Genomic DNA, 24,698 nt, shown 5'->3' with positions numbered 1-24,698 from the left:
TTTATTTGTTTTGGTAAGAAATTTACGCCCCGTTCGTTCTTGTATAATAAGGAATGACGGCACCACCAGAGTCAAGTTGTTGTCTCTTCTGTAAGTAACGCGCTCTCTGTAGGCTATAACCTAATTTATAAGAATATTACAACCGGTTCTTCTCCGGATTACGTCAAGTTGATAAACATCAAAAGCTCGATGAAGTTAACGGAACTTAACAATTACCAATCACGCGAAAATTACACACATTCCCCCATCAAAACTTGAAACTTTCTTCTGCACATATGGCCGATTAATCCAGCAGCCGCAGCACAAACACTCGAGGTTATAATATTTTAAAAAAGTTTGATTTTGTAAAATAAAAATAAAAAAATGTTTTTGGGGTCATGCGCCCGGTTACTATGCGGAACATCACGGTCCCGCGATGCCTAGCTCTTGTATTATGTATGTGTGTCACAAGTTTTATACAGATGAAAGAGTCGTCCTATACACACATGTACGTATTTGTAATCTCACTATATACTCTCTCTCTCTATACCTTTATTGCGATAGCGCGTTTCCGCCCGATTGACGGTTGTCGGGACGCGTTCAACCGACGATGTTCACCTTAACTCGCCTACCAGCTCCGTGCTGGGGTGGGGTGGGGTCCGTGATTAACGGACATGTATATCCTTTGGGGGATGGAGGAGTATAGGTTTGGCGACGTAATAATTCAGTTCATTTCAGTTCGATTCCGCGGGTTTCTCTTCAAACGCGATGAGAGGTAGGGTCCGCAATCTGACCTTTTTACCCTTTTACATTTAAATAGACGTCACCACCCCCCCCCCCCCCATGGTCGGGTGGAAAAAGGGGAGGATCTTTAGAGTTTGACAGTCGCCACCGTTGCGCGTGTGTACACGTTGATAGACGCAGCATCCCGGCATAGCGCCCAAGTCGTCCGTCGCATCAGTTGGCGTTCAGATCGGCGTGAAGCAGATCTCTGCTGTGATCTGTTGGTCGTATACAGCTCAAGGTGATATACCCTGGTAGTAGTACCGACCCCATCGCCTAGTCTAAAAGGATTTTCTCAAATCAAAGAGATAACAACAACCGAAAAGAAGTTTTAAGAAGATGGAGGTAGAAAAGGCGGAGGTATTTTTCGTGACTCGAAACATTTGACCTTGAACGGACCGAAAAAAAAACGAACGAACGAACGAACCGAAAATTCAAAACTTTTCTCCGGTGGTTTTTTTGGCTTTTCCACCAATAGACTCTTCCCCCTATTTTTTCTGTGTGTGAATTTCTATTTGATCAAATTTGAACGACATTTTTAAAGGAAAAAAAAAAACAGGTCGGGACCTGCCGGAAAAAACAAAAAAAAAACAGTTGGCTAAAAATTTTGCCTAAAGCTCAAGGTGATTGTGCGTGTGTAGATATTATTGTAATAAGAGGTGGGTTAGTGGGGTGTGTGTGTGTGTGTGTGCGTGGTGTCTGTCTGTGCCAGTGTGTGGCTCACCTGGAGGAGGGTTGCCCTCAAGGCATACAGGTGGACACATAAAAGCCAGTGAAGAAAGAAAGAAAAATAACAACGAATCAGAAGAAGAAGAAGAAGAGAGAATAGAAAAAAGAGAAAAAGAAGCGGGAGTTTGGATGAAAAGTCGTGAGGAACTGAAAAATAGAAAAAAGAGAAGAACCGAACGCTCAGACACGGCGGTGGCGTCGGCGGCCATAACCGCCACTTTTCTCTCATTTCTCCCTTCTTTTTCCCTATTCGTTCCTCAACAACCGCCGGCTCTACACGTTGATTGTTGATTGTTGTGCGGGAGGGAGACACAGCCAAACGAAACCCAAAAATTTATTCCTTATTCCAAAAACACCGTAGACAGGTGAATAAGTTGGCCAGAAAAAAGTTCGGGTGTGTTTCTTAAATTCTATTTTGGGAGTGTCGGGGGGCCTATATACAGTGTTGGTGGATTAAAATTTGAAAACAGTGTTTCGATCCAGCGCATCCGTAAAGTTTGTTTTATTGAGAAATAAACGTTCCGGAATTCAATTCGGCTCAACAAAGTTCAACGCCTACAATATGATGTCGTTGAAAATCATCCAGCTGATCGTCCTCGGTGCAACATTCGGTAAGTTGATGATTTCTAGATAATTCTTTCGTCTTACATTTAACCCTTTACTACCTTTTGTGTGTGTACTTTTGCGGGTTGTGACGCACCTTTTTTTCGAGCCGTGTCGAATGATTTCAAATTGACGTCATCGTTTGCGTCTTGTTATACAACTTGATTTAAAAACGTTATTCATTTTCGGCCGTTTCCTGCACATGTCGATTGTTGATGTTCAAACATGGCGCTCTTCTTTTGTATACCAGCCCAAAATTACGGAAGTCGAAAAATTCTGCTGAATTTTCTTTTTGTTTTCGTCTCCCAGAAGGTCAACGTGTAACTCTCGTGAATGCAGTCATAATCTAGGCAGTAGCTAAACATTTCTATAAAAAGCCAAGTTGAAAAAAAAAAGAAAAATTCAAAAAAGGAATTCAAAACTTGTTCCAGCCGCAAGTCATTATGTACACCCCTCCCCCGTCAGAAAAAGAGAAAGAAACAAAACTGTTTTTTCTCTTTTTGTAGATTAGCTAATGACATTTCTAGAGAAATCCTTTGTTCTCGATTGCGTGTCGATTGTGTTGGCATCCGCATTTCGAATTTGGCGCGCGGATTCGATTCCCATTTGTTTTTATTTTTCCCGAGTGACAAAGTGGCGAATCGAATTAGTCATAAAAATAGTACGACATGGCGTTCGTCATTTACACGTTTTTACCGACGTGTAATCATCGCCGCCAGTCTTGTCTATATACTAACGGGAATAAAGTTCACATTCTTTCGGTTTTCCTGACAGACTTTTCCTCCATTTGAAATGATAAGAAAACCTGAACTTTAGTCGGTTACCTACATCCAGCACCGTCTGCGGGATATAAGACCATCACTCAGCCCCAAACCAAAAAAACCCTCCAAAAAAATTACCATAGTCGGATAGTTTAAAAAGAAAAAAGATGTGTCGACTGAAAAGGAAAGAAATACTTTGATACCTTGACCCCAATTTCTTTTTCCCAGACCTGAGGATGGAAGATAATATTAAAAACACGGTAGGTACCGAAACCGAAAGTTTGACTCCGCCTTCTTTACCCCTCCTCCTCCTCCGTGATGATGTATTTCACTTTCACTATCCGGCGCGGAGTGAGACAGGCATAGACACATAGTCTATACGTGTGTAGGAAGAGTTGTCCCGCGTTCAAGGTGATCCGCATTTGACTTAATGACGCCCTCGAGGTTCTTCCGTCCTTTTTCTTTTTGAATACCCGCAAGTTCTTCCCGCAAGTTTCACGATGTTCTCCGTGTAAAACAACAAAAGAAAACAGAGTTGATTGAGATGGAATCTTTTTTTTTTTGTTTCCGCGTCATGGATATCAGTAGTCGTACATATAGCAATCAACATTTTGTTATTCACATCTCGTTCGTCATTACATTGGACAAAACCAAAAAATATATCCTTCCGGTCCGTCGGAATAAATTCCGGCGGGGGATAATGATTCCTTCCTTTCGTGTTCCGCTTATAAATGCCGATGTTAATCAAACGAGAGATCTCTATAGTACAGTATATATTATCATCGTTTATTATGCAAGAAATGAACTCGCTGGATGTGAAATGCAAGTCCAGCTGACGAAATGACTGCGTGAATGTTTCATTTCCACAACAGTGCTAGGCTCTTTTGTGTAGTGTAGTTTAGCGTGACGGAAAGTCACTCTACGTGCCGATGCCAGCCGGAAGCGGATGTGACGTGTCCTTCGCTTCATTCCAAGTATTCCATCATCGTAAATACCAAAAAAAAAGAAACATTTTTGAAAAAAAATTCCCGCCCAATGCAAAATGCCGTGAGCTGAACTATTTACACCGCCAGTGTTAATGATTTCTCGTGAAAAAAATTAATTACTCACGCATTCGATGAGATAGATAGCAGTTAACCATCTGTGAAATCCAATTGAAATCATCCAACATATCTCAAAGAGTGTGTGTCGTAATCATAAGAAATATAGCTAGCACCCCGCGCTTGCGTGACGACATGCTAATTATGTGTCGGAATTGCGATGTGAAACAACGGTCGACTAGTATATAGATTCACGTCGACCTTGCGACGTGATTCGAGCGTGTGCGTCATCCGGTGCCAGCTCACACACGTGACAAGCGATCGAACGTTAATTGTTTTAACATTTTGTTCCACCAAGCGCCTTTGCATATATAAAGTATAGATGAGTCATTCATCAAGTTTGGAAGATGACACGCCATCATGTATACGTGACTCCCGCATCAATATCGTTCACGTTGTAACAATCAACCAGGATTAATGAACACGACCCCACCTTCTAGCTAAAATAAAAAATGGATCTGTACGTGTATATTATACACGTACAGAATCAAGTCTCACCGCATCAGGTTCGGTGTAGTTGATTGCATTGATTTTATTTTATTTTTTCATTTGTGGATGATATTGGATTATTGTGTAATGCCAAAAATGGCGTCAACGCGTGATTCATTATGTACAACGGGAATATATATCCTGAGGGTATATCAAACCACCCCACCCCCCAGCACCCGTCAATATAATAGTCGATTGCTGCCGTCGTGTTTGTAATCGAATCGCGGCTATGAATCTCTTCTTCTCTCCCCCTTTCGTGCTCGACTGGCGTGAATTCCTCTTACACTCATCCGCAGCATCCGCACAGCAGCCAGCCAGCAGCAGCTTTATTCACTTGCTTTTCTCTCCTAGATAGACGACGAGCTCTGGTGACGGTTCCAAACAGAAATCGAATCGTTCCGCTACGCTTGGACCGCGTGACGACCAGATTTTGCTGCTTTTATCTAGTCGATCCTCTTTTTTTTTAAATCAAAGTAAAATAGAAGAAGGGGGGCGTGAAAACAATGGGGCAAGTTGCTTTATAGCTTCTTCCTTTACCTCTCTTGGTCGTGAAGTGGGTAAACAATGGGGTCCGGGACTTTTTTTTTACATTATTTTATATAGGCCCCAGCGCAGTCGAAAATGAAAGAAAGCTAAACTGTTGGTTGGTTGGGGGGGGAAACTTCCATTTCATGAATCTATATAGTGCCGCTGGCAGTTGCGGATGAATCCATTTGAGCGTGCCATTTCCACAGATCGATATTATATCTATATTATTTCCCTTGATAAACAGACTTTGAATTGTATAGTATATTGCTCTTTATTCTATCTAGCCGATTTGGTTATTCCCCTTTTCTTCTATCGGCGTGTGTCGCCCGTCCGTGCTTAATAAGATGCAGACTGCGATACAACGATGGAAGGAAAGTGTATAGAAAATGGAGGCGCTGGATTTCACACAAGCCCGGATAGAGAGAGGGAGAGAGACTAGGCGCGGGTAAAATGAGAGGGAGTCAAAAGGATTGGAATTGGATCAAGCTCATGAATGGCCAAGTGAAGCGACGCCAACACCCTTCACGCGCCCTTCTTCGTGCTGAGAAATGGATATATGACGCCGCGCGCACTTTAATGACGTCGACGTATCAATTCAAATGTGGCGCCACATTTTTTGGGGAAATTGTTGAATCTGAAAATTCTTTTTTTGTCTGTTTTATAATCGAATTCATAGACTTTGAAACGGCCGGTACATTTTTATACTAGGCCTACAACTATGTCAATGGCCGATTGAACGACTTTATTCTTTTCCCGCGACTGGATTCAACGGCGGTGGAAGGTTGGCGTCATTGTCGATGAGAATGTGTGGTCGGGGGACGCCAAAGTGTAGCTATTGTCGAGGCCACTCTCTGCATGTGCTCCAGCGAAAAAGGAATACATAAATAACTGCTGCTGCCACCCTATTTGCATAGACGACATGCGTAACGCTCACGACACGCGGGAAAACGAGGCGTCACTTAAAGGAAAGGGGAAGGGGGGGGGACGACGAACAATTCACGCCACGTCATCTGTTTGAATTTAAATTCTGGTGGTGGGGGAGAATAGAAAGACGTTTCATTCCGCCATTTTTCCATTGATCGTGAATATAAGAATTGCAAAGGATAATTGCCAAAGGAGCTGCTCACTCGTGATTTCAAATCTTTTCTTCTTCTTTTTTTGGCGCCAATTTTTAGCAGCACAATAGTTATCATCATCCGTTTTGATATTGTGGTCCAACGGAAAAGCCGGCAGCTCTTCCGGTGCGGAATAGAGAGTCTCTAACAAATTGTTTCAACTAATAAAATGGAAAACAGCCGGAGGATTTCAACAGTTTAAATGTGGCCTTCAAGATTCTCTTTAGCCACAACCTTCTCTCTATCGCCTTGATCGAATCTACAACGATGTACAAAGACGAGTATTGTATATTATCCAATACTTTCCATCTCGTCTAGAGAGAGAGAGAGAATAAGGATATCCCTGCCGATAGGCTCTACATCCGAATAAAACGACGACGCTCTTAGCTGTGTGTTTATTCAAACGGCCGTTGCCTAGTCGACGTCACGTTTCTTACACGAGCAGCCGCCAAATAATACGACCGGCCGAGCAGAGGACAACGCCCGCCAACGTCATCCTACATGTAGGCGTGCGTTCGAATTACACGAGAAAAAAGAAGAATTGTCTAAAAACCTTTAGGTTCGGTTTCTATAGTCTCTCGTGTGTTTTTGTGTTTCTTCTTCTTGTGTTTTGTTTCTTTGGATTCCACGACAACTACTATAGGCCGGCGGTCACATCGCAGCTCTGGGGGGCGATGATTGCCGCAAGAAATATCATGTCGAGATATTATACTAGATGTATATTATGCATATGCATTCAATCAAACTGTGTGTGTGATGGGGATTGTATAATGAGCTATTGTGCAGCGGCAAGAGCAGTCGGGGCTATATTATATAAAGACTGGGCGGGGGGGGGGGAGCGCTGGAGTGGCCGTCGGCGTCAAATCAGTTTCGAGTTCACATAGACGGAGGGCACAGTAATTAGGTTCTCCCTCTCTTTTGTGTGTGTCTATATAGCTTTCATGGGATCCTGATGTGTATAAAAGCCACTGCTGCTGCTGCTGGTGCTCTATAGCCCAAACATCTTCGATGGGGCTTCTCTCGTCTGTTGTTGTCCGACTTGATTGGAAGCCTCACCCGCGTGACCGCCCGCCCGTCCGTCCTTATTTTTTCTCCTTTGCCTTTGACGACGACCGGCTCTCTGTACATAACAGAACCGTTTTTGTAATAATAATATTCCTTGTGTGCCACAACATCTTTCTTTTGTTGTGTAGAAAAGAGATAGTGAACCCCCCCAACCCCCCAGTTACACACATAGTGTATAGGAAGTTCACCGTTCTTTTGTTGTGTCTGTGTGTGTACAGCGGACACGATGACTCACTACTCGTTCTGTTAGATTGCCCGTCTGCTTTATGTCTCTTGTCCGTTTCTCCATCTGCTCGTTTGGTCATCATCAACCCCTTTTTTTAATTACCGCACAATTTCACCTGGACATTTTATTTATTTATTTATTTATTTTAAATGTAATTGCATTTGATGTTATTTCATTAGGTTGCTGCTGGGGACAGAAGGCGGAGATGAGCAAGTATGGCCGGTACATTGGCGATTTAGCGCGTGACGTCTCCGGACAGGTGTACGCCGTTAGTGACGAAGTTCTTTTTATCAAAGGATTCGTTTATGGAGGCACCGGACCTGGTAAAATTTACAAATTTGTATCAAGGCTTATATATAGTACTTTCATTTTCTATAAAACATATTTTGTATACTATAGTATTTTCTAAGAATGTTAGCCTGCAGCTTAAAATTCAGTTTCATATAGGCAGTATTGGGGGTTCTTTTGAAAGTAACAAAGATATATTCATTCCGATCCGATTATTGTGCTGGCATTAGAATTTTCAATACATGGAATTCTATATGTTTCGATCGATAGCTGAAAGGTGGAATAGCTAATTTTTATGAACTGTTTAAATTTTTAAATAGGCTTTTACTATATGAATCAAATGTAATGACTATTTTGGCTATTATTCGTTTTATTAGGCAATCAAGTTAATAATCGTGTACTTTTGATGTTTTTCTAGATGCTTTCTTCTGGACGGGCAATTCCAGCCGACCGAGTCCGATACAAGGCACCATTATTCCTTATCCGGCCGACTATCAGGGAAAGTAAGTTTTGATTGTTCACTTCAATTTTTTTATTCTACGTACCTGACAATCTCATTCTTCATTTTCCTGTGACACATTTTCTTCCTTCAATTCTTTTGTGCCATTTGCTCATCATCAATCAAAACCGAGTTATTTTGCCAACCCAAAACTAATGATAATAATAATAAGCCTTGAGTATATAGATATATTTATAACATGCACAGATCAAAGCTCTGAAAATGTCTGGTTAGAGACGCTGTCAACTGACAAATTAGACGCCACCCACCCAACAGCGCCATAGAGACACTAAGCTGCATGTATACATAACGCCAAACATAGTATATGTATATTTATAACCGTGCGTCGGTTATACATATGGACATTAGTTATGTATCAGCTCTTATTTGGCCCTCGCCGAGTTCCAACCCAAGCACCGGGAGTCCATTGTGTGTGTGTGTCCCGACTTAATAAGGGCATCATCATATCAAAAGCTCTGGCTTGGAAAACGGGCAAATTAATTCCAACCAAATGAATAGAGAAAAATGTGCGGTACTGCGCGCCCATCTCTTTTCACGGCCACTTCTTGAGAGAATCTTCACTTTTATGGGGGGGTTGAACGGAGGGAGAAAGGGGGTGGCGATTGTCAACGGGACTCTCATTATTCCCTCCACCCATCGTTCGATTTTTTCACGATGAAAAAAAAAAAAGAAATAAAAAAGGCTTGAAGAAGAGAATGATGAGAGCAGCAGGAAATGAGAAAGCATTGTTTTCCATCGTGCTGGTGGTGGGGGGGGGACAGAACAAAAGAGCAGCGCTCACATTCTTGTAGAGTCTTAGACTGCGTCGCCATCTTTTTTCTTCTTCTTCTCCCGCGTGTACAAGTGTTAACGGAAGCTGAAAAAAGGCTGCTCGATATATAATAGACGATGGGGGAGGGACTTTGCTCTATGTTCTATTCACGTTCGAGTTTTCTTTTTTTTTTCTTCGTCAATGGCTTATCCACGTCATCACTAATAGCCCACCCACCCTGTCGTCGTAGTCGACTGTTGGCAGCAGAATATCCTCTGCCATCAATCCCGTTCCCGCTCTGTCACGATAGTCGTTCAGACCCTCGTCTGCCAGTCGAAAATAAAAATCGCTGACGTCCGTTTCATCAACGTCCTTATCTATGGCCCACCACCACCAATCTATATACTCACCAATCTTATAACACATCAGTAGTATCAAATGACGTCATACGCGTCCCTATAGATAATAATAATTCAATACCACCCGGATTTAAGTATATATAACATCCATCATCATCCCATCAATTGTTTTAGATTCATTAGCAGCCAGCCGGGGCTCTTTCTAGTCGGTACATCAACTTGATAAGAAAATCGGACATTATATACTATAAATCAATAGAGCAGCAGCACATACATAGCGCCAATCCACAATGAGATGTGTACATGCTAGCAACGCCGCGTTAACAATCAACTGAAAATCTTCCCTTCATTAGTATAATGCGCGTTCTCCGTCCCGCAAAAGATATGCCGCTGGCAGCAGCAACGCGGCGGGATTATTGAATTAGAGCCCGTCTGTGTGACGGTCGTGATGATGATGATGATGGGGCTCTGCTAGCTCTATATATACTATACATGTATTCTATATATGCGCGTGAGGAGAAGGAGAGAGAGATTATGGTGAGCCGCATTTTTGAGCCGCCATCTTTGTGTATGCCAGTCATCAAGTCACTTGCCTCGTCTTCTCTTCAACAACTTCTCATATTGCCGCGTTCGTTTTTTTTTTCTTTTTTTGACCGCGTTCACCGAATGCCAGCGGGGGAATAGAAAGGGACAAAGACATGATTGAATAGGACGAGTTTGAAGGACGCGCCAGCCATGAAAAAGGGAAATTCATCTCACTCGCCTGTGTCTAATTTTTGATCGCCGGAAGAATTTTTTTCAATTTTTTTTTTCGTTCGTGTGATCGTGAAAATTCTTAGCCAAGGTCTTGTATATAACGGGCGACAGCAGAGTTCGATAAACAGACGTGTTAGATATGTATTATTGACACGTACACTATGGCATACTGATCGGCAGAGTCGACGTATTGTCTATCACGTTGGGATTGGCGCATTGCCTTCGAGATTGTGAACGCGGAAAAGTGATTGAAGTCCCGAAAAAGCAACGGAGAAGAAAGTCAAAGAATTGTTGCGAGATGGCCGGTTGTCGCTCGACGACAACTAATCGAGCGCACACGAAAAAAAAGAGACGAATATGAGTAGCAGTCCCGAACGGCGGGAATATCTAAAAAGGAGCGTTGCTGTCGCTCTCGTAGAGTTGCGTGAATCGTGCGCCCAAAGAGTTTTATTTTTTTTTTCACCCACCAGAGAGAAAAATCGATGAAATGGCAGGCCTATATGTACAGTCTTGGAGCGGGACATTGAATACATCTATATAGGATATAGCAACTGGCTGGCGCGGATGTCGCCAGCCTGCCGTGATGGCGTTCAGCAGCAAAGTCTCGTTCGAAATTGACCGTCTCCCTTGTTGACTCTTCCCTCCGTTCGTCGTAGACGCTCTTCTTCTTCTTCTTCTTCTTCTTCTCATTTCGCCCATGTCCCCCCCTCTGTTATTCGTCAAACACACGGGGCCGTGCATTTTATTGACACGGAGAAGAGATTTCGATTATTCACGGTCCCTTCTTCTTCTTCTTCCGACTACACTTGACGATCTCCTCCCGCCCCAAACAAGATTGACAACTTGATTGAATTTCTCTGTTTTTTTCTCCAAGGACTGTTTGCCTTTTCCCCTTTAAATATTTATTTGATATTGCTCCCCCCCCCCTTGAATTTGTTGCACAGTTCAAAATGACTAATAAAATTTTTTTTCGTTTCATTTCAGGGAACCTCCGGTTTTGGGACGATACGACAACAAAGACGTTCTGCTCAAATTGCCACTTGGCGTGAAAGTGCGTGATTTACGCTGGCTCTCCGTCTGGTGCCGAAGATTCGCGGTAACTATCACGAGAAAATACTCTATTTACGGTTATGACTTTATCACTTTGAAATGAACAAAATTCGTAATTCCCGCCAAACGATTTTTTCAAAAACTCTTTTGGCGGGAATCCAATTTTCAAATAATATTAAGACAGACCAAATAATAATCTATTGCGCGCCGCTATTGGTTCTTCTGACTTGATGGAGAAAAAATAGGAGCGAATATAATGAGAGAGATTGGAAAGTGTAGCCGTACGGAAGTCATTGAGTGATGAGTAGGGGGGTAGGGTACAGCACACTATAATCTTTTGAAAGCTTTTTTTGTTGGATCCGTGCGGACGACGACGGTACTATAACGGGGCAAGTGGTGCGGAAGAGATAAAAACTGGCTGTAGTCGACTCTCCTATATTTCTACGTCTTTTTCTATATATTTTTGTTTTTTCTTTTCGATCGTTCAAGCCAGCAAAACTCTCTCTCTCTTCTATATCCGGTCTATACTCTTTGATGAAGTCGCCGAAGAAGCTTTTTTTTTGGGTGGCCGGAGAGAGAGAGGATCACACATCATTCCGTGTTATGTCATTTTTATTCCAACTGCGCGCGCTCGGCTTGTTTGAAATAAAACGTCGCCATAAATCTACAGCTTTCGCTCTCGCCACACACTCACGCCAGTTGCCCAGCTAGCAGACTTATCTAAGATTCCACCCCATCCCTTTTTTTTTATGTATCGAGAAAAATCCAAGCCGGATCAAACAAACTCAAAACACCTACATTTTTTCCCGAGCTCTTTTTTATTTATTTTACGAGCTTCTATATTTTTATATCAAGTCCAGAAACTATATTATATAAAACTATTATTTATTAGAGAGATGTAACGAAAATTCACTTTTTATTCATTGGGTCAGGTTGATTTCGGTTCGGTGCTGTTCCCGGCCGATTTGGACCCACCCAAGCCTCGGGTTCTATCCGAATTCAAAAGGCTGGCCCATGGATTGCGCTCCGGAAGCGTCACCATCCTCGACGCCAAAACCATCTACATCCCCAATTTGCATTACGACGGAGCGGCTCCCGATGCTTTTTTTTTGGTGGGCACCGGGACTGAACCCAACGCCCAAGGCATCAAAGTACCCAACGAACTCGGAGAGTAATAATTATAAACCCCCCCCACCTGCCACAAAACCAATCAACTTATATTGTTGTTTGCGGCCATGCATAAACAAATATTAACAATGGTTTCTATTTGTTTGTTTCACGCCTGAAGCTTCAACGTTCTGAGGGGATACCAGGGCGAGGACATTGAAATCCAACTGTCGGGCGACTTGACCGTTCACGACATTAGTTGGTTGTCGTTGTACTGCATTAGCTTCCGTGAAAATTTCGGCCACGTCATGATCCCCAAAGATCTGGACGTTCCTCCCGCTCTTGGACAGAACCAGTTGACCGTAAGTTCAAATTCAAAGAGTTCAATTTGGCTATTTTTTGGCTGCTGCTCTCGTTGGATTTGCCCGCTTTGATTTCTTTAAAATGATTATAACTGCACTATTTGACACATATCTAATTGAGAGTGATTTTTGCACGTTATATTGAAAAAAAAAGAAAAAAGATTTCTGTTTTTTATAATCTCGTTTTCTGTTATTTGACACTGCTGCTTTCTATAACTCGGATAGCCAGCTTGGTGGTATCAGCCGGTAGAGAAGACAAATTCATTTATTATTCTAATTATATCAATTATTAATCATCTGGTCTTTTGATGATTTTTAAAATTCGTTTGAATTTGCCGCTTATTTTTTGATTTGATTTTGCTGTCGACAGACGACCAAGAGCCCGAGCGAAGTCGGTTCGACGGACGCCACGGCTGGCGGCGTCGGCCAGGGTCACGAATTCGACTCGTGTATTCAGTTGCTCAACGGGCGCATGCAGGTGCAATGGGAGGCCATCCTGGAGGGAGTCATCATCCGACTTTCGGCCAGGATGGACGAGAACGAGTACATGTCGTTCGGCATTAGCGGCGCCGAAGGTAAAACGCAAATGATCGGCGCCGACGTCACCGTCGCCTATTACAACAGCGACGACAACAAATTCTACGCCGACGACTACATTTTAAACGCCAAAGCCCAGGTATACTGTCTTGTCAAAATGATTATATAGAGTTGAAAAATTGTCTAATTTGATTCTATTTTCGGGCGGGAATAAGTGCGACGGAAGTAACGGCGCTTGCCCGGATAGCCGAATAGGAGGACGTAACGACGTCAGCATGCTCTACGGCCAGCGAGTCAACGGCGTCACCACGGTGGCTTACCAGCGCTCGCTGGACGCCCAGGAAGGCAAATTCGACCAGGTGATTCCGCCTGTCGGTCGAGTGAACGTCATCGCCGCCATCGGACCCCTCAACTCCCGCAAAGAAGCCAATTACCATTCAACCGATCGAACGGGATCGCAAGGTAATAATCTAAATCATTAATACGGGCGTTAATGCTCGACTCGATGGCAACTATGCATAAACTATATCATTTTCTGTTTGGTACAATAATTACAGAGGATCACCGAATTGATTTCACCAGTCGAGGGGTGAATCAGTGTCCAACTCTACTGGCTCCCGAAGACAAGTCGGAAGCTCACGGCCCATTGCCTTCACCGACGACGAGCACGGAGAATGCCATCCAGCCATGGAAGCCAAATGTGATTTTCGGCAAAACGGAATTGAGGGCCAGAATCGGCCCAACTGGCGGCAAAAAGGGTTACACCGCTATTACAGGTATACCGACATAAGCGATTAATAGTTCTTCCGGAAGGGAAATGACGCAATCACGCTATGCCTTATTGCAGGCCAACCGTCTTGGGGTCTCGCCTGGTACATTAACGATCTCCTTATCCCCGAAATCTACGTTGAAAGGGGAGAAACGTACATGTTCCTCGTTGAAGGAGGTAATAATGTGATAGCCCGGAATGTGTTTTTTTTTGGGGACCAAATTGAATTGATATTTTATTTTTTAAAAAATAGGAAACGATCCACTCAATTCGGCTCGCTATCATCCGCTTTATATTACCGATAGCCTGCAAGGTGGATACGGCCAGAAAACGGATGCCCAACAGAGAGAGCAGCGCGTATTTGCCGGAGTCGAGTTCGACCCCAGCGGATTCCCATTCCCAACCGCCGGTATAATTTATTTCAACAAAATCAATTCTTTAAATTAAAACTCTAATAATTGATTTTTTTTATTTATTTATTTATTTTTTAGCCGGAAGCTTGTGTGAATGGAAGCACAAGACAGTTGACAAGTGGGCTGAATCGGAGACGTTTGAAGATTATACAAAGACTTTGATACTCGAGTGCGAAAGTGGTCGAGAACAACCGGCCAACCTGACGTGGACAGTTCCTTTGGATGCACCCAAAACCTTGTATTATCAGGTCTGAATGAAATGAATTGATAATTAGCTTGGAGTTGTAAATTAACGATAACTTTTTTTTTTTTCGTCTAGTGTTACACGCACAACAGCTTGGGCTGGAAGATTAACGTGGTTGATCGGGGGTTCCAGCCTCCCGTACCTCAATCGGCAGCCTCGCCATCGCCGATCGGCTCCCGATTCTCATTATTGGCTGTTTTATTGTTGCCGCTTTCCGTTCTTTTTTTATGACGTGAATATTATCCAACATGGGCCGCATTCACACCAAGCAGTTTTTTTTTTTTTTTTCTATATATTCTCTGTTTCTGTTTCGTCTTTTTTGACTCATATAAATTAACTTTCGGACTTTGAAACTTATCGAGCCTTGGGTTGACAAAATTTACATATACAGTACCCACCAAACTATTAGGTACACCCCCCTATTTTCAATGCATTCTTATGGCACTACGTGTCCTAGAAAAAATGCAATAACTCTTGAACCGCTTGGGCTAGATTTTTTTCCTTTTGGCCCTGAGTAGATCTAATGATGATCTACATTTTTTCTACACATGAAGTTGTCGTAGGATTAACCCCCACGGCGCTACGGTATCGTTCAGTTTATTAGGTACACCCGTTTTCCCCCCATATGCGCCGTGTTAAATACGGCGTTTTCCAAAATTTACAAAAAATACTAAAAATCAAGCTAAAATCTTTTTCTTTGTGCCAAAAGATGCAGAATTCTTCACTCTATACGAATATAAAGAATAATTTACAATCAAACCAACTCAGAGAACCCCTCCCTATACCTCAAAGTTTTCCACTTCAAAATTTGTACTTTTTTCAACAAACTTGCACTTTCGCCAGCAGAGGGCGCCCAATTTCGCCAAATTTTGAAGTGGAAAACTTTGAGGTATAGGGAAGGGTTCTCTGAGTTGGTTTGATTGTAAATTATTCTTTATATTCGCATAGAGTGAAGAATTCTGCATCTTTTGGCACAAAGAAAAAGATTTTAGCTTGATTTTTAGTATTTTTTGTAAATTTTGGAAAACGCCGTATTTAACACGGCGCATATGGGGGGAAAACGGGTGTACCTAATAAACTGAACGATACCGTAGCGCCGTGGGGGTTAATCCTACGACAACTTCATGTGTAGAAAAAATGTAGATCATCATTAGATCTACTCAGGGCCAAAAGGAAAAAAATCTAGCCCAAGCGGTTCAAGAGTTATTGCATTTTTCTAGGACACGTAGTGCCATAAGAATGCATTGAAAATAGGGGGGTGTACCTAATAGTTTGGTGGGTACTGTATACATGTGACTACGACTGTGCTTTGTGATGAGTGAAAGCTTTTTCAAAAAGCATTAAAAAGCTTCGTCAATTCCCGTGTTTTCTAACCAATTTTTTTTTTTTTTTTAAATCGGAATTGTTTCAAAATCGAAACCTGTTTCCCCCTTTTAAAAACTATTCCCCAAAAGTGTCGGTATGTTGGAACATTGTTTCAATGGAAATCGTTGTGCATTTGGAATTTTCTTTACTTTAAAGACTAATCGATATTGCAGTACACTCACTGTTTTTTGAGAAAGTTGTCGTTCGTTTTTATTTTGAATTTGAAAAAAACAAAAAACACACCGTTCGAAGTTTTGCGTTTTCTATTGCACCTTGCTGGTAATGCGCTTTTGCTCCGCTAGATGCTGTTGGTGAGAACTGTCTTCTTTTTCAAATGCCATGGCAACCATCATGGCGTGTTATTTACAAACTAATGAAAAACAGCTTGTGTGACTAAGTTTATCATATAAACTGTAAACAAATGAAAAAGGTTTAATGGATCAGCTAAGATGGAAGACCTGTCAAAGCTACTGCTGGAAGAAAGAGCACATTCAGAACAGTTTAAAGCAAATTTTATACAGCTGAAAATTGAATTTGACAAGTACTGTATACAAAATAACTTTCTTGTTTTTAAATTGTCAATCTATTTTTTTTTAGATTGGTTACAGAAAATCATAGATTAAATGATGAAATATTAAAATCCAAAGAATACAAACCTGAAGAACCTAATGAAGTGTTAAAACGGAAATTAAAGAATGCTGAAAAGGAACTCCAGGGAAAAGACCTTCTCATTGCCTCACTCCAAGAAAAGGTTAGAGGAATGAAATAAAAAAACTGTTGGCAAAAATCTATGAATTTCTTTTATTTATTAGTTTCAGACAATCAATGAATCTTTAAAAGAAAAACTTCACCATGACAAAAACTATATTTCTAGGATCGCTTCTACAGAGAATGCCCTCGAGCAAACTAAAATGCTGTTATCCAATCTTCAGTTGGAAACATCTGTATTAGTGAAAAATATTGAGCATTCCAGAAAGACAGACGAACAAGACCATCAACGAGATCTCATGACTTTAGCCGATAGAGTATAGATTTAAAATAAGTTCTCCTTTAAGGTGATTACTAATTACAGATTATTGCCTATTCAGTGTGCCAAATCTGATCATGAAAGGAGACTTATTGCTCGCCAAGTTATAAAAGCCACAACAAAAGCAAAGAAAACTACAGAGATATTAAAACAGGAAAATGGATTGCTCTCATATACAATAACAGTACTTTTTACACAGTAAACAAAAAAAAATTCCCTAAAATCTCGTTTTTAATTGTTTAACAGAAACTTAAAGAATCGATGGACAAAGTCTGTTGGGAGAAAAGTGAACTGTCCTCTCAATTGGAAACGCTTAAAGTGCAATACGGACAAAATCATGGAGAGATGATCATGCAAATCCGCAACCTTGAGGTACTGTCTAGTACATTGATCATTATTTGAATCTTTTTAATCTTCGACGTATTTAACCTACAGTGCGAAACCGCCAAACTCGAGTCTAAATGTCATGCTTTAGAAAGAAATATCCAAGAAGCTTTGCGCGAAAAAGAAAAAGCAATATTGGCATTTCAAGCAGCAGAGAATGAAGAATCCAAATTACGGGGAAATCTATGTGCAATTGAAATGAAACTCGAGAAAGTAACTGATCAATTTAAAAGAGATTTAGAGCACAAAGACCATATAAATAACCTAGAAGTACAAGAGTTAAAGAAAAACCTTCATAGTAAGTAATTATATAATGTTTGAATTCTTATTTGATGCAACTACTTTTCTCTCAAATTAATAGCTTTTAAATTTCTTTCTTTGAAAAGTGTTAAAAATAGAATTAGATCAAGAGCGTATGAAAATCCAGCATCAATCAGACAAGTTGCGGATTCATGAAAAAGAATTGATTGTAGCGAAAGATGAGTTACGCAAGAGGGAAATTGAAGTCAACAGTCAGGTGCAGGACGTTAAAATTGCAACCGAGAACAAGTATCGGGTAATAATGACTTATTTGTCAAGTTACAGTATGATTTTATTCTATTCCCATGAAATTGTAATAGGCTGTGCTCGAAGAAAAATTTCAAACAGAAATGGAGATCTCCCGAAAATGTGCCGAAATAGAAAGCCAGTTGATTTTGGAGCGTAATCTGAAAGCTAGTCTAGAACTAGAAATTCGCAAGCTGGCATCTGATAATCAAATATTGAACGAACGAATAAGATCCCTCGATGAAATTCCAATGGATAAGAAACGATTACAAAATACCGTCGATCTGCTTGAAAAGGAAAAAATTAAACTTTCGGAGGAATTAGATCGTTACAAACAATCTTCAACCGAGGTAATTATTTAGACCATGATGCAATAGGCGGCCTACTGTAGCTCAATTAAATTCATTTCTCTTTCTAGCGATACGAAATAATGGTTAATGAAAGGGAGTTGCTTAGAACTCAACAAGCCCTTGCAGAAGACAAAATGTTAAAAACGGTCAATGAGTTGCAAGGTCATGTTACCCAACTACAATCTCAACTGGTCACTTCGGAACAAAGAGCCGAATCTCAAGTGAAACGTCTTGAATCCTCATTAAAAGCCAATCAACAGGTATGATTACAAGCTTTCTTTATTGTGACAGCAGTTTATTGATTTCCAATCGGAATTTTGCGTTGCAGAAATCTCAGCAATATGCAAAATTAATTTGGAAACTTAGACAGCGGCTTGTCTTGAATACCCAGCCATCGGTTATGCTCGATTCTTTAGCTCACCCCCAGCAACAACAGTAATCGATATTTAATTTCCGTGCAAACCAATGAAGTGCATCCCGTTCAATCGAAGGATTTCGGCATGACTTGCGATAGCGAATAACTGAGCTTGTCGGACGTAATAATTGTTACTATTGACCTGTTTGATTCGAGTACTAAATAAATGTTAACTTTTGTTTTGGTTGGAAAAACGTCATTTATTTAAATGATTCTGTTTTAGAGTAGCATCCAAGTTCCTTTCAACAACTTTAACTGCTACATTTACATCAGTAACATTTCAAGAGGGGCAATTCTTTCAGTCGATATAGAAGATGCAGTAATTTATGTATAGCAGAATAAGACTACATGGGGTTCTAACAAACTCCAATTCTGTTTGAGGTTAGTCATTCTAGTATACCTATTGTTCTCTTCATTCAGAGGAACCTAATTATTTGCCACAACACAGCTACATCCACAGTTCTGAACATGATTGTAAGAGCTGCTACAGCAGTTTGTATGTGCACCAAACATGACTGAGAGATTTCAATGGAGAAAAATTTTCCCTGTCCACTGTAAATTGAGGTGAATCACACATTTCATAATATATCAATAATATGGTTGAAGACACAACACAAAACAAGCCAATTTTTGCTTATTTACAAGTCAAGAGGATTACTTTTCTATGGGGGAATACATTGGTATTGGAAAGTCAACATGTAGCCTTGGATTAGGGTAGTAAACTGTGCCCTGAACAATTTCAGAAAAAAAACAAAAAACAATCAGTGATTTCATGAGTCAAGAAAAAGAAAAAAAAACTTGCCTGAGGTCTCAAATTAGCTAGCTTTTGTCTCATAGTTGTTTTTTGTGAGTCATCCACTTTTATTTCTTCATAAAATTCATGAGCTAGATCACCATCCTCGTCAAAATACATGGAGCTACAAAAATGGATGAGTTGTTAAGAAAATTTGCTAAAAAATTTTCTGATCCATCGTTTACCCTTTTCTTGTGTACACAAACTGCGATGCAAGTCTACGAGGATCTAGTTTTGGTTGTTTCAAGTATTGTCCATTTGGTGAAGAAACTTTCCCGTCTTTAGTCGGGCTATTCGAACCGAACCAAGAGCTTTTATTTGACCACGACGCACCCATGTATTCGAACTTTAATCAAATGTTTTGGAAATAACTTCACTAAATTTTTCGCGTTTTTTACTTTTTCCTTTAGAAGTCAGAACGATCGATGACATTTGTTGGTATTGAGATCGGACATCTGTTTTCTGTCTGCTACAGAGGATGACAGAGATGCCACTGTGGTTTTACATCAATATTATGTTAATAAGGTATTTAACGTTATTAAAATAAAAAAAAACCTTAATCTAGTTGTAATACGAATTAAAATATTTTTTAAAGTGATGTTTTGTCGGAATTTCTCCTAAGCAAATGAAAGTTAACGGAAAAGCCCGTCGCCAGCTCAAACTCTGGCTATGGCCGCTAGGTGTCCTAGACAGCTATAAAGAAAAGCAGAAGACATAAATGGTCCAATTTTGGCTAGAAAGTCTGACAAGCATCATCGAAAACAAGCATGGGTACGTTGAAATTTTAACTTTTTTGAAGGCAATGGAAGTGTCAGGAAGTGTGTAGGAATTGCAAACAATTGCAATGTATTATTTAATGTGTATCGTTTTCAGAATAATCCAGCAAATCCAGGTACCGATGGTATAAGTGTAGTTGTTGTACTTGAAATCCTTATATCCCGTTTAAAGTATTTGCATGGTTTTCATTGAGTTGTCCTGTTTTATATATCACCAACTTTTCTTTATTAAATGGAACTGATTTTCACAAGTAATCATTTAATTTTAAATCATGAATTCTTTTTCTTTTCATTGTCTTGGTGTTGACTGTTGAGGTAGGTTAATTATTCCATTTTTTGGTGGTAATGTTGTTTTGTAGGATTAATCATGCTGTGGTCATGCTAGCTGATGTATTCTATGAGATTGAAAATTTTAAATAATTCAGCTTGACCAATCTTGTGGTAAATGCTGCTTGGTTTTGTTCTATACAGGGTTAATACCACACTGCAATCAAAATCAGGATGAAAATTGCTTCTTAAAGTGGGTTGGATCTTGTTGCGAAGCTTGGCACAATACTAGTCACTATGCTCGGTGACTTCATTTTATTGGGTCAGGTCTGGTATATTCTGGCCATCATTTTCCAAAGTTGTTTTATTAATAGTCAAGTCAATAGTCTGCATAAACAATTTCTCTTTCAAATTGACCAACATGCCCTCAAACATGCAGCAGTGTCCTGATATCTGGTCATCAAGATGTTCTGAAATAGACAATTTTCAGGTAAAATGTGTTCTTATAAGTATTATTGGTTTGCTAACGATCCACAAATTCAGGCGATTAAACTCGCTAAGAAGTTTAATCGCTGGCAAGAGTGGGAAATAAAAACTGTCAAAAGCATTTTTGTGTCGGGTCGAAATCGCATACAGTTCGATTCAATTTAGGTGATTGGCAACACTATCTATAAAAAAATTAAACTATTTTTAGTTACTTCCTTAATTCAAATATTTTTGCGTAGGATACTTCTGCGAGGACGGGGCACGAAATTCTCGAGCACACCGTTGGAAACAATCATCGGGAGTGCGAAATAGGTTCGCTTCTACAGTAGGGTAAACTGAATTGTCTAAATGAAACAAGCGTATTACTATACTATTTTCTTTTAAATATTTGTACGGATCCTGTCAAAAGAGGGTAAGCGGACGGAGAGGAAATACACAAGATAAAAATGAAAACTACAATAAATGCCTCAGGGACATTAAGTGTCAGTTTCAGTTGCCTTGTCAAGCAAAAAGGGCTTGTTTTTAGTTTCGCTTAGTCTTTGAATCTGTCGTGATGTGGCGGAACATTTTATGAGTCATATTGAAATCGTGTCAGTTCTCACTTAAAATCTTGACAGGTGTTCTTAGAACCTTATTCCGTGGCCCCTCCAAATAATAGTTAATATTTCCTTAAGTTAAAAGTTTGTTGTAAATTACATTGTGTACTTAAAAATAATCAGGTAATTTAGGTCTTACGTAAAAGCCTTCCGATTTTATGCACACAGATTTAAACAACGAAAGATGAGCTGATAAAATTATATCTTTCGGCTAAGAAGTGCTCTGTTAACAAACAATAGTTTTCTGGTAATTTGTGGAAGAGCTCTGTGACATTGAATATATGCTTTTCTCGTGAAAATGGCCACTTTTCTTGGTATTTCGTGGGATTAACTTCGATTTGTTAAAATCTACAACCTATTAACTCGGCTAATCTAAACAAGAAGTTCAAGATTAATAAAAATGAACGAAAATGGAAATGTAGGGGACTTCATTCTGCCATACGACCCATACCAAAAATTGCGCCTCTTTAGTCATTTTTTTTTCAATTTTTCTGACTTTTCTTTTTTCCTGTTCATGTCTTAAAACAAAAAAGGTAAAATAAAAACTCTTTCGACGTCTTATTCCCGTGTGTTCAACAGCTCGTTGTCAATTCCCCCCTCTCTCGTTATTCAGCACTTCTGTGGTAGTTGCCTCAAATTCTTTTTAATTAAAATACAATTATTCCAATTGACTGACCGTTGTCTCTTATGAATGATAAGAGAAAACTAACAATTTCTTTTTTTTTAAATCTACCTTGTTCATATTTCACATTCATGCAACCTCGCCCAGCGGATATCAGTTATTTGCTTGCCTGTGTTTATTGTTTTTATTTGTTTTTTTTTCAATTGAGTGTCAATAACGAGCTAGAGCGGACATTGTTTTCATGTTAGTTTTTAAAAACGTTTCTTCTTGATGACGCTAGACGGCCTTTGCCTTTTCACCTGTCAGAAGCATAAGTTTAGTTACGTTTACTTGCGCTATCATTCTTCACTTCGTCAGCCAACTCATATTTTAATGCTACGGTCAGGTGCGCTGCAGTCTGACGTTGCGCTACCTTGGGTGTAGTAATGGGTCTCTTGGAAGTAAGGTAGTAAAGAACTCCTAGTAAAGGAGTTCTATTTCAGGACATTTAAAATATTTAAAATTCAATGGAGTTCTACTTTCGGGCATGGAAATATTTTTTAAATCGTTGGAGTTCTATTGTCGGAAATGAAAATTATTAAAAAATTATTGGAGTTCTATTGTCGCGTAGTGGAGTTCTACTGTCAGGCACTGAAGTTCTATTGTCGGGTATTTTTAATATTATTTTAAAAAAAAAGAGTTCTTATGTCTTTGGAGTTCTACTGTCGCATACGAAGAAATTTTTAAAAATTATTTAAAGTAAGTAAGTAATATGTTATGTAGGAATAGATAGCGCAACGTCAGATTGATTCTCTCTAAATTTATAGGAGTTGCTGCTGCCTTACAGCCACAGGCAGGAAAATTATTGTTTTCTTCAGAAAATTGTAAGTTTAATTTTTTGTCTGGACACCCATATCCCCAATCTCATCAGATTTATTTGTATGTGATGTGTAATCTGATTATTCATTTCTCGTTAGTCGTGATGTTAAGCTTCGGAAACAGAGTTAAGAATCCATCCGTTCCATACAGTCAAATGTGGTAATCGTGAGGGAATCTTTTGGCCGTCAGTAGGTGGCTAAAATGGATTGTCCCCATCCACTAGGTGACGCGAGTGTCTTCGTCAAGACGAAATATTTGCCATTTGTTTCCGAGACGCTGACTGAAAGTGTTTTCCAAATTCATTACGAAATTGCGGTGTCGATCTACATTTTCAGCCATGAAATGTAATTGGTAATGCTAGTTTGTATTTCTTAAATTTAATTAATCTTAACGTTTCTGTCTGAATTTACAGGAAATCTGGCATATAATTTCCCTTGGCCAAATAATGTGACCACTTGAGTCGAAACTGCTGTGCCGAAATGTCGGCCATTGTTAGCTGTACCTATTCGGCTGTACGTCTCATCTCGTGCAAAAACACTTCAGAAGCTAGTAAAGTAATTTTGTTGATAAATTTCCCTGCAATAATGCAATAGGTTTTATTAGTTTATGTTTAGGTCAGAGACGGAGATCCCTTTGCTCAACTGTTGCAGAAATTGAGAACACAACAAAGTCTGAGCCTCATGGCTGTCATATCATTAACCTGGTTTTGTTGCAGCTAGCTGGTAAAGGTTTGATGGGGGTCAAGTTGAGCAGCAGCTGCTGCATGCAGTTTATCAAGCTGGTGTTATCCAAAGTGTCACCCCAAGAAGACTTCTTGAATTGGTAATTATATTGATATTATTGGTTGTAACTTGGCAAGTCTTGTGTTTTGTTTGTTTCTTATCTTTTATTCAACTGACAAGTTTAACTTGATGTGATGTAGAAAGTTAGGATTCATATTTCCTCCTTACAAATAATTGTTTCTGTTCAAAGATAGCCATGTTGTTGGTCAGCTTCCACTGAGTTTTTTTTTCCGATTTTCTTCCAATCAAACTAGAACACAAATTCCCTCTTAGTATTACAAAGTTGTTTTAACATATTGGAAGTAGATGTACAGAATTCTTTCCTGGTTTCCATTTATTAATTAATTTTAAATTAAGTAAATTTTATTATCAGTACCTTTTTTTCACATTTCAAAATGTTATTGGTTCATTAATGTTCTTTTGCTTTGTAGGAGTTCATGGTCGGTTTGATGTTTATGGTGTTGCTGTGTGGTGTACAGTGGTTTTGCAGCCCCTTTCCAGTTGAGAGATGCTCTGAAGTGGAGTTTGTGCAGACTTGCAGTTCAACATAACACTTAAATGTCTCGTTTGTCTATGTTGGTCTCCATGCTCTATGCATTGTTGAACAGTTGGATGTCGGTATTTTATCGGTTGCATTTTGTCGATATGTTGTCTCTTGGTACCGGCGTTGAGGTAATGCTTGATGTTTCGTTCAGTTAAAGCCTTTTAATTAAAATCTCTATTCTTTTTTCAGTTGAATCGTTTGCTGCCGTTCCATAGACTTGATCCATTGGTAAAACTGAGGAGAAGTTGCTGAAATTCAAGACTCGTCAATAAAATTATGTAGATGTAGACAAATTACAAGTGCATATCTGGGCTCCCTTCTTCAGTGGCCCCGTTTCCCTAACTAACCACTAA

General features: G+C 39.9%; 3 protein-coding genes and 2 long non-coding RNA genes across 11 annotated transcripts; 4 read left to right on the top strand and 1 right to left on the bottom strand.

Annotated features, from left to right (window-relative positions):
• The first annotated feature begins 926 nt into the window (after positions 1 to 926).
• LOC124348894 (protein Skeletor, isoforms B/C-like) lies at positions 927 to 14,918 on the top strand. Of its 2 annotated transcripts, XM_046799277.1 has the most exons (14): positions 927 to 1,856; positions 2,002 to 2,102; positions 7,558 to 7,701; positions 8,085 to 8,169; positions 11,037 to 11,148; positions 12,035 to 12,273; positions 12,391 to 12,571; positions 12,942 to 13,247; positions 13,324 to 13,570; positions 13,666 to 13,884; positions 13,956 to 14,054; positions 14,131 to 14,286; positions 14,369 to 14,538; positions 14,610 to 14,918. In XM_046799277.1, the coding sequence occupies exons 2-14, from the start codon at positions 2,054 to 2,056 to the stop codon at positions 14,763 to 14,765; spliced, it is 2,163 nt and encodes a 720-aa protein (XP_046655233.1). In that variant the 5' UTR covers positions 927 to 1,856; positions 2,002 to 2,053; the 3' UTR covers positions 14,766 to 14,918. The 2 variants fall into 2 exon arrangements, with proteins under 2 accessions (XP_046655233.1, XP_046655231.1); XM_046799275.1 differs by having other exon boundaries at positions 927 to 2,102.
• Positions 14,919 to 16,246: 1,328 nt separating this feature from the next.
• On the top strand, positions 16,247 to 18,815 carry LOC124348940 (nuclear mitotic apparatus protein 1-like). Of its 2 annotated transcripts, none has more exons than XM_046799354.1 (10): positions 16,247 to 16,440; positions 16,497 to 16,650; positions 16,712 to 16,924; positions 16,988 to 17,110; positions 17,173 to 17,298; positions 17,362 to 17,608; positions 17,697 to 17,866; positions 17,931 to 18,206; positions 18,275 to 18,466; positions 18,535 to 18,815. In XM_046799354.1, exons 1-10 carry the CDS (start codon positions 16,349 to 16,351, stop codon positions 18,643 to 18,645), a joined length of 1,704 nt encoding a protein of 567 aa, XP_046655310.1. In that variant the 5' UTR covers positions 16,247 to 16,348; the 3' UTR covers positions 18,646 to 18,815. The 2 variants fall into 2 exon arrangements, with proteins under 2 accessions (XP_046655310.1, XP_046655311.1); XM_046799355.1 differs by having other exon boundaries at positions 16,252 to 16,440; positions 16,774 to 16,924.
• Positions 18,816 to 19,018: 203 nt separating this feature from the next.
• LOC124349129 (tumor suppressor candidate 2-like) lies at positions 19,019 to 19,902 on the bottom strand. The gene is made up of 4 exons (XM_046799645.1): positions 19,813 to 19,902; positions 19,600 to 19,760; positions 19,424 to 19,538; positions 19,019 to 19,350 (listed from the first exon to the last, which is right to left on the bottom strand). Exons 2-4 carry the CDS (start codon positions 19,749 to 19,751, stop codon positions 19,276 to 19,278), a joined length of 342 nt encoding a protein of 113 aa, XP_046655601.1. The 5' UTR covers positions 19,752 to 19,760; positions 19,813 to 19,902; the 3' UTR covers positions 19,019 to 19,275.
• Positions 19,903 to 20,001: 99 nt separating this feature from the next.
• Positions 20,002 to 21,449, top strand: LOC124349162. Of its 3 annotated transcripts, XR_006920154.1 has the most exons (4): positions 20,002 to 20,306; positions 20,662 to 20,947; positions 21,183 to 21,273; positions 21,353 to 21,449. It is a non-coding gene; the product is annotated as an uncharacterized LOC124349162 (long non-coding RNA). The 3 variants fall into 3 exon arrangements; XR_006920155.1 differs by having other exon boundaries at positions 20,002 to 20,185; positions 21,183 to 21,449; XR_006920153.1 differs by having other exon boundaries at positions 20,129 to 20,306; positions 21,183 to 21,449.
• A 1,797-nt stretch (positions 21,450 to 23,246) lies between these two features.
• LOC124349183 lies at positions 23,247 to 24,687 on the top strand. Of its 3 annotated transcripts, XR_006920195.1 has the most exons (5): positions 23,247 to 23,370; positions 23,432 to 23,573; positions 23,634 to 23,841; positions 24,233 to 24,473; positions 24,535 to 24,687. It is a non-coding gene; the product is annotated as an uncharacterized LOC124349183 (long non-coding RNA). The 3 variants fall into 3 exon arrangements; XR_006920196.1 differs by having other exon boundaries at positions 23,247 to 23,363; positions 23,432 to 23,841; XR_006920194.1 differs by having other exon boundaries at positions 23,432 to 23,841.
• The last annotated feature ends 11 nt before the right edge of the window (positions 24,688 to 24,698 follow it).

This window comes from Daphnia pulicaria, chromosome 7 (genome assembly GCF_021234035.1).
Source record: "Daphnia pulicaria isolate SC F1-1A chromosome 7, SC_F0-13Bv2, whole genome shotgun sequence".
NCBI classification, from domain to species: domain Eukaryota; kingdom Metazoa; phylum Arthropoda; class Branchiopoda; order Diplostraca; family Daphniidae; genus Daphnia; species Daphnia pulicaria.
The sequence above is the reverse complement of the archived record's forward strand: the minus strand, read 5'-3'. Positions and strand labels throughout refer to the sequence as shown.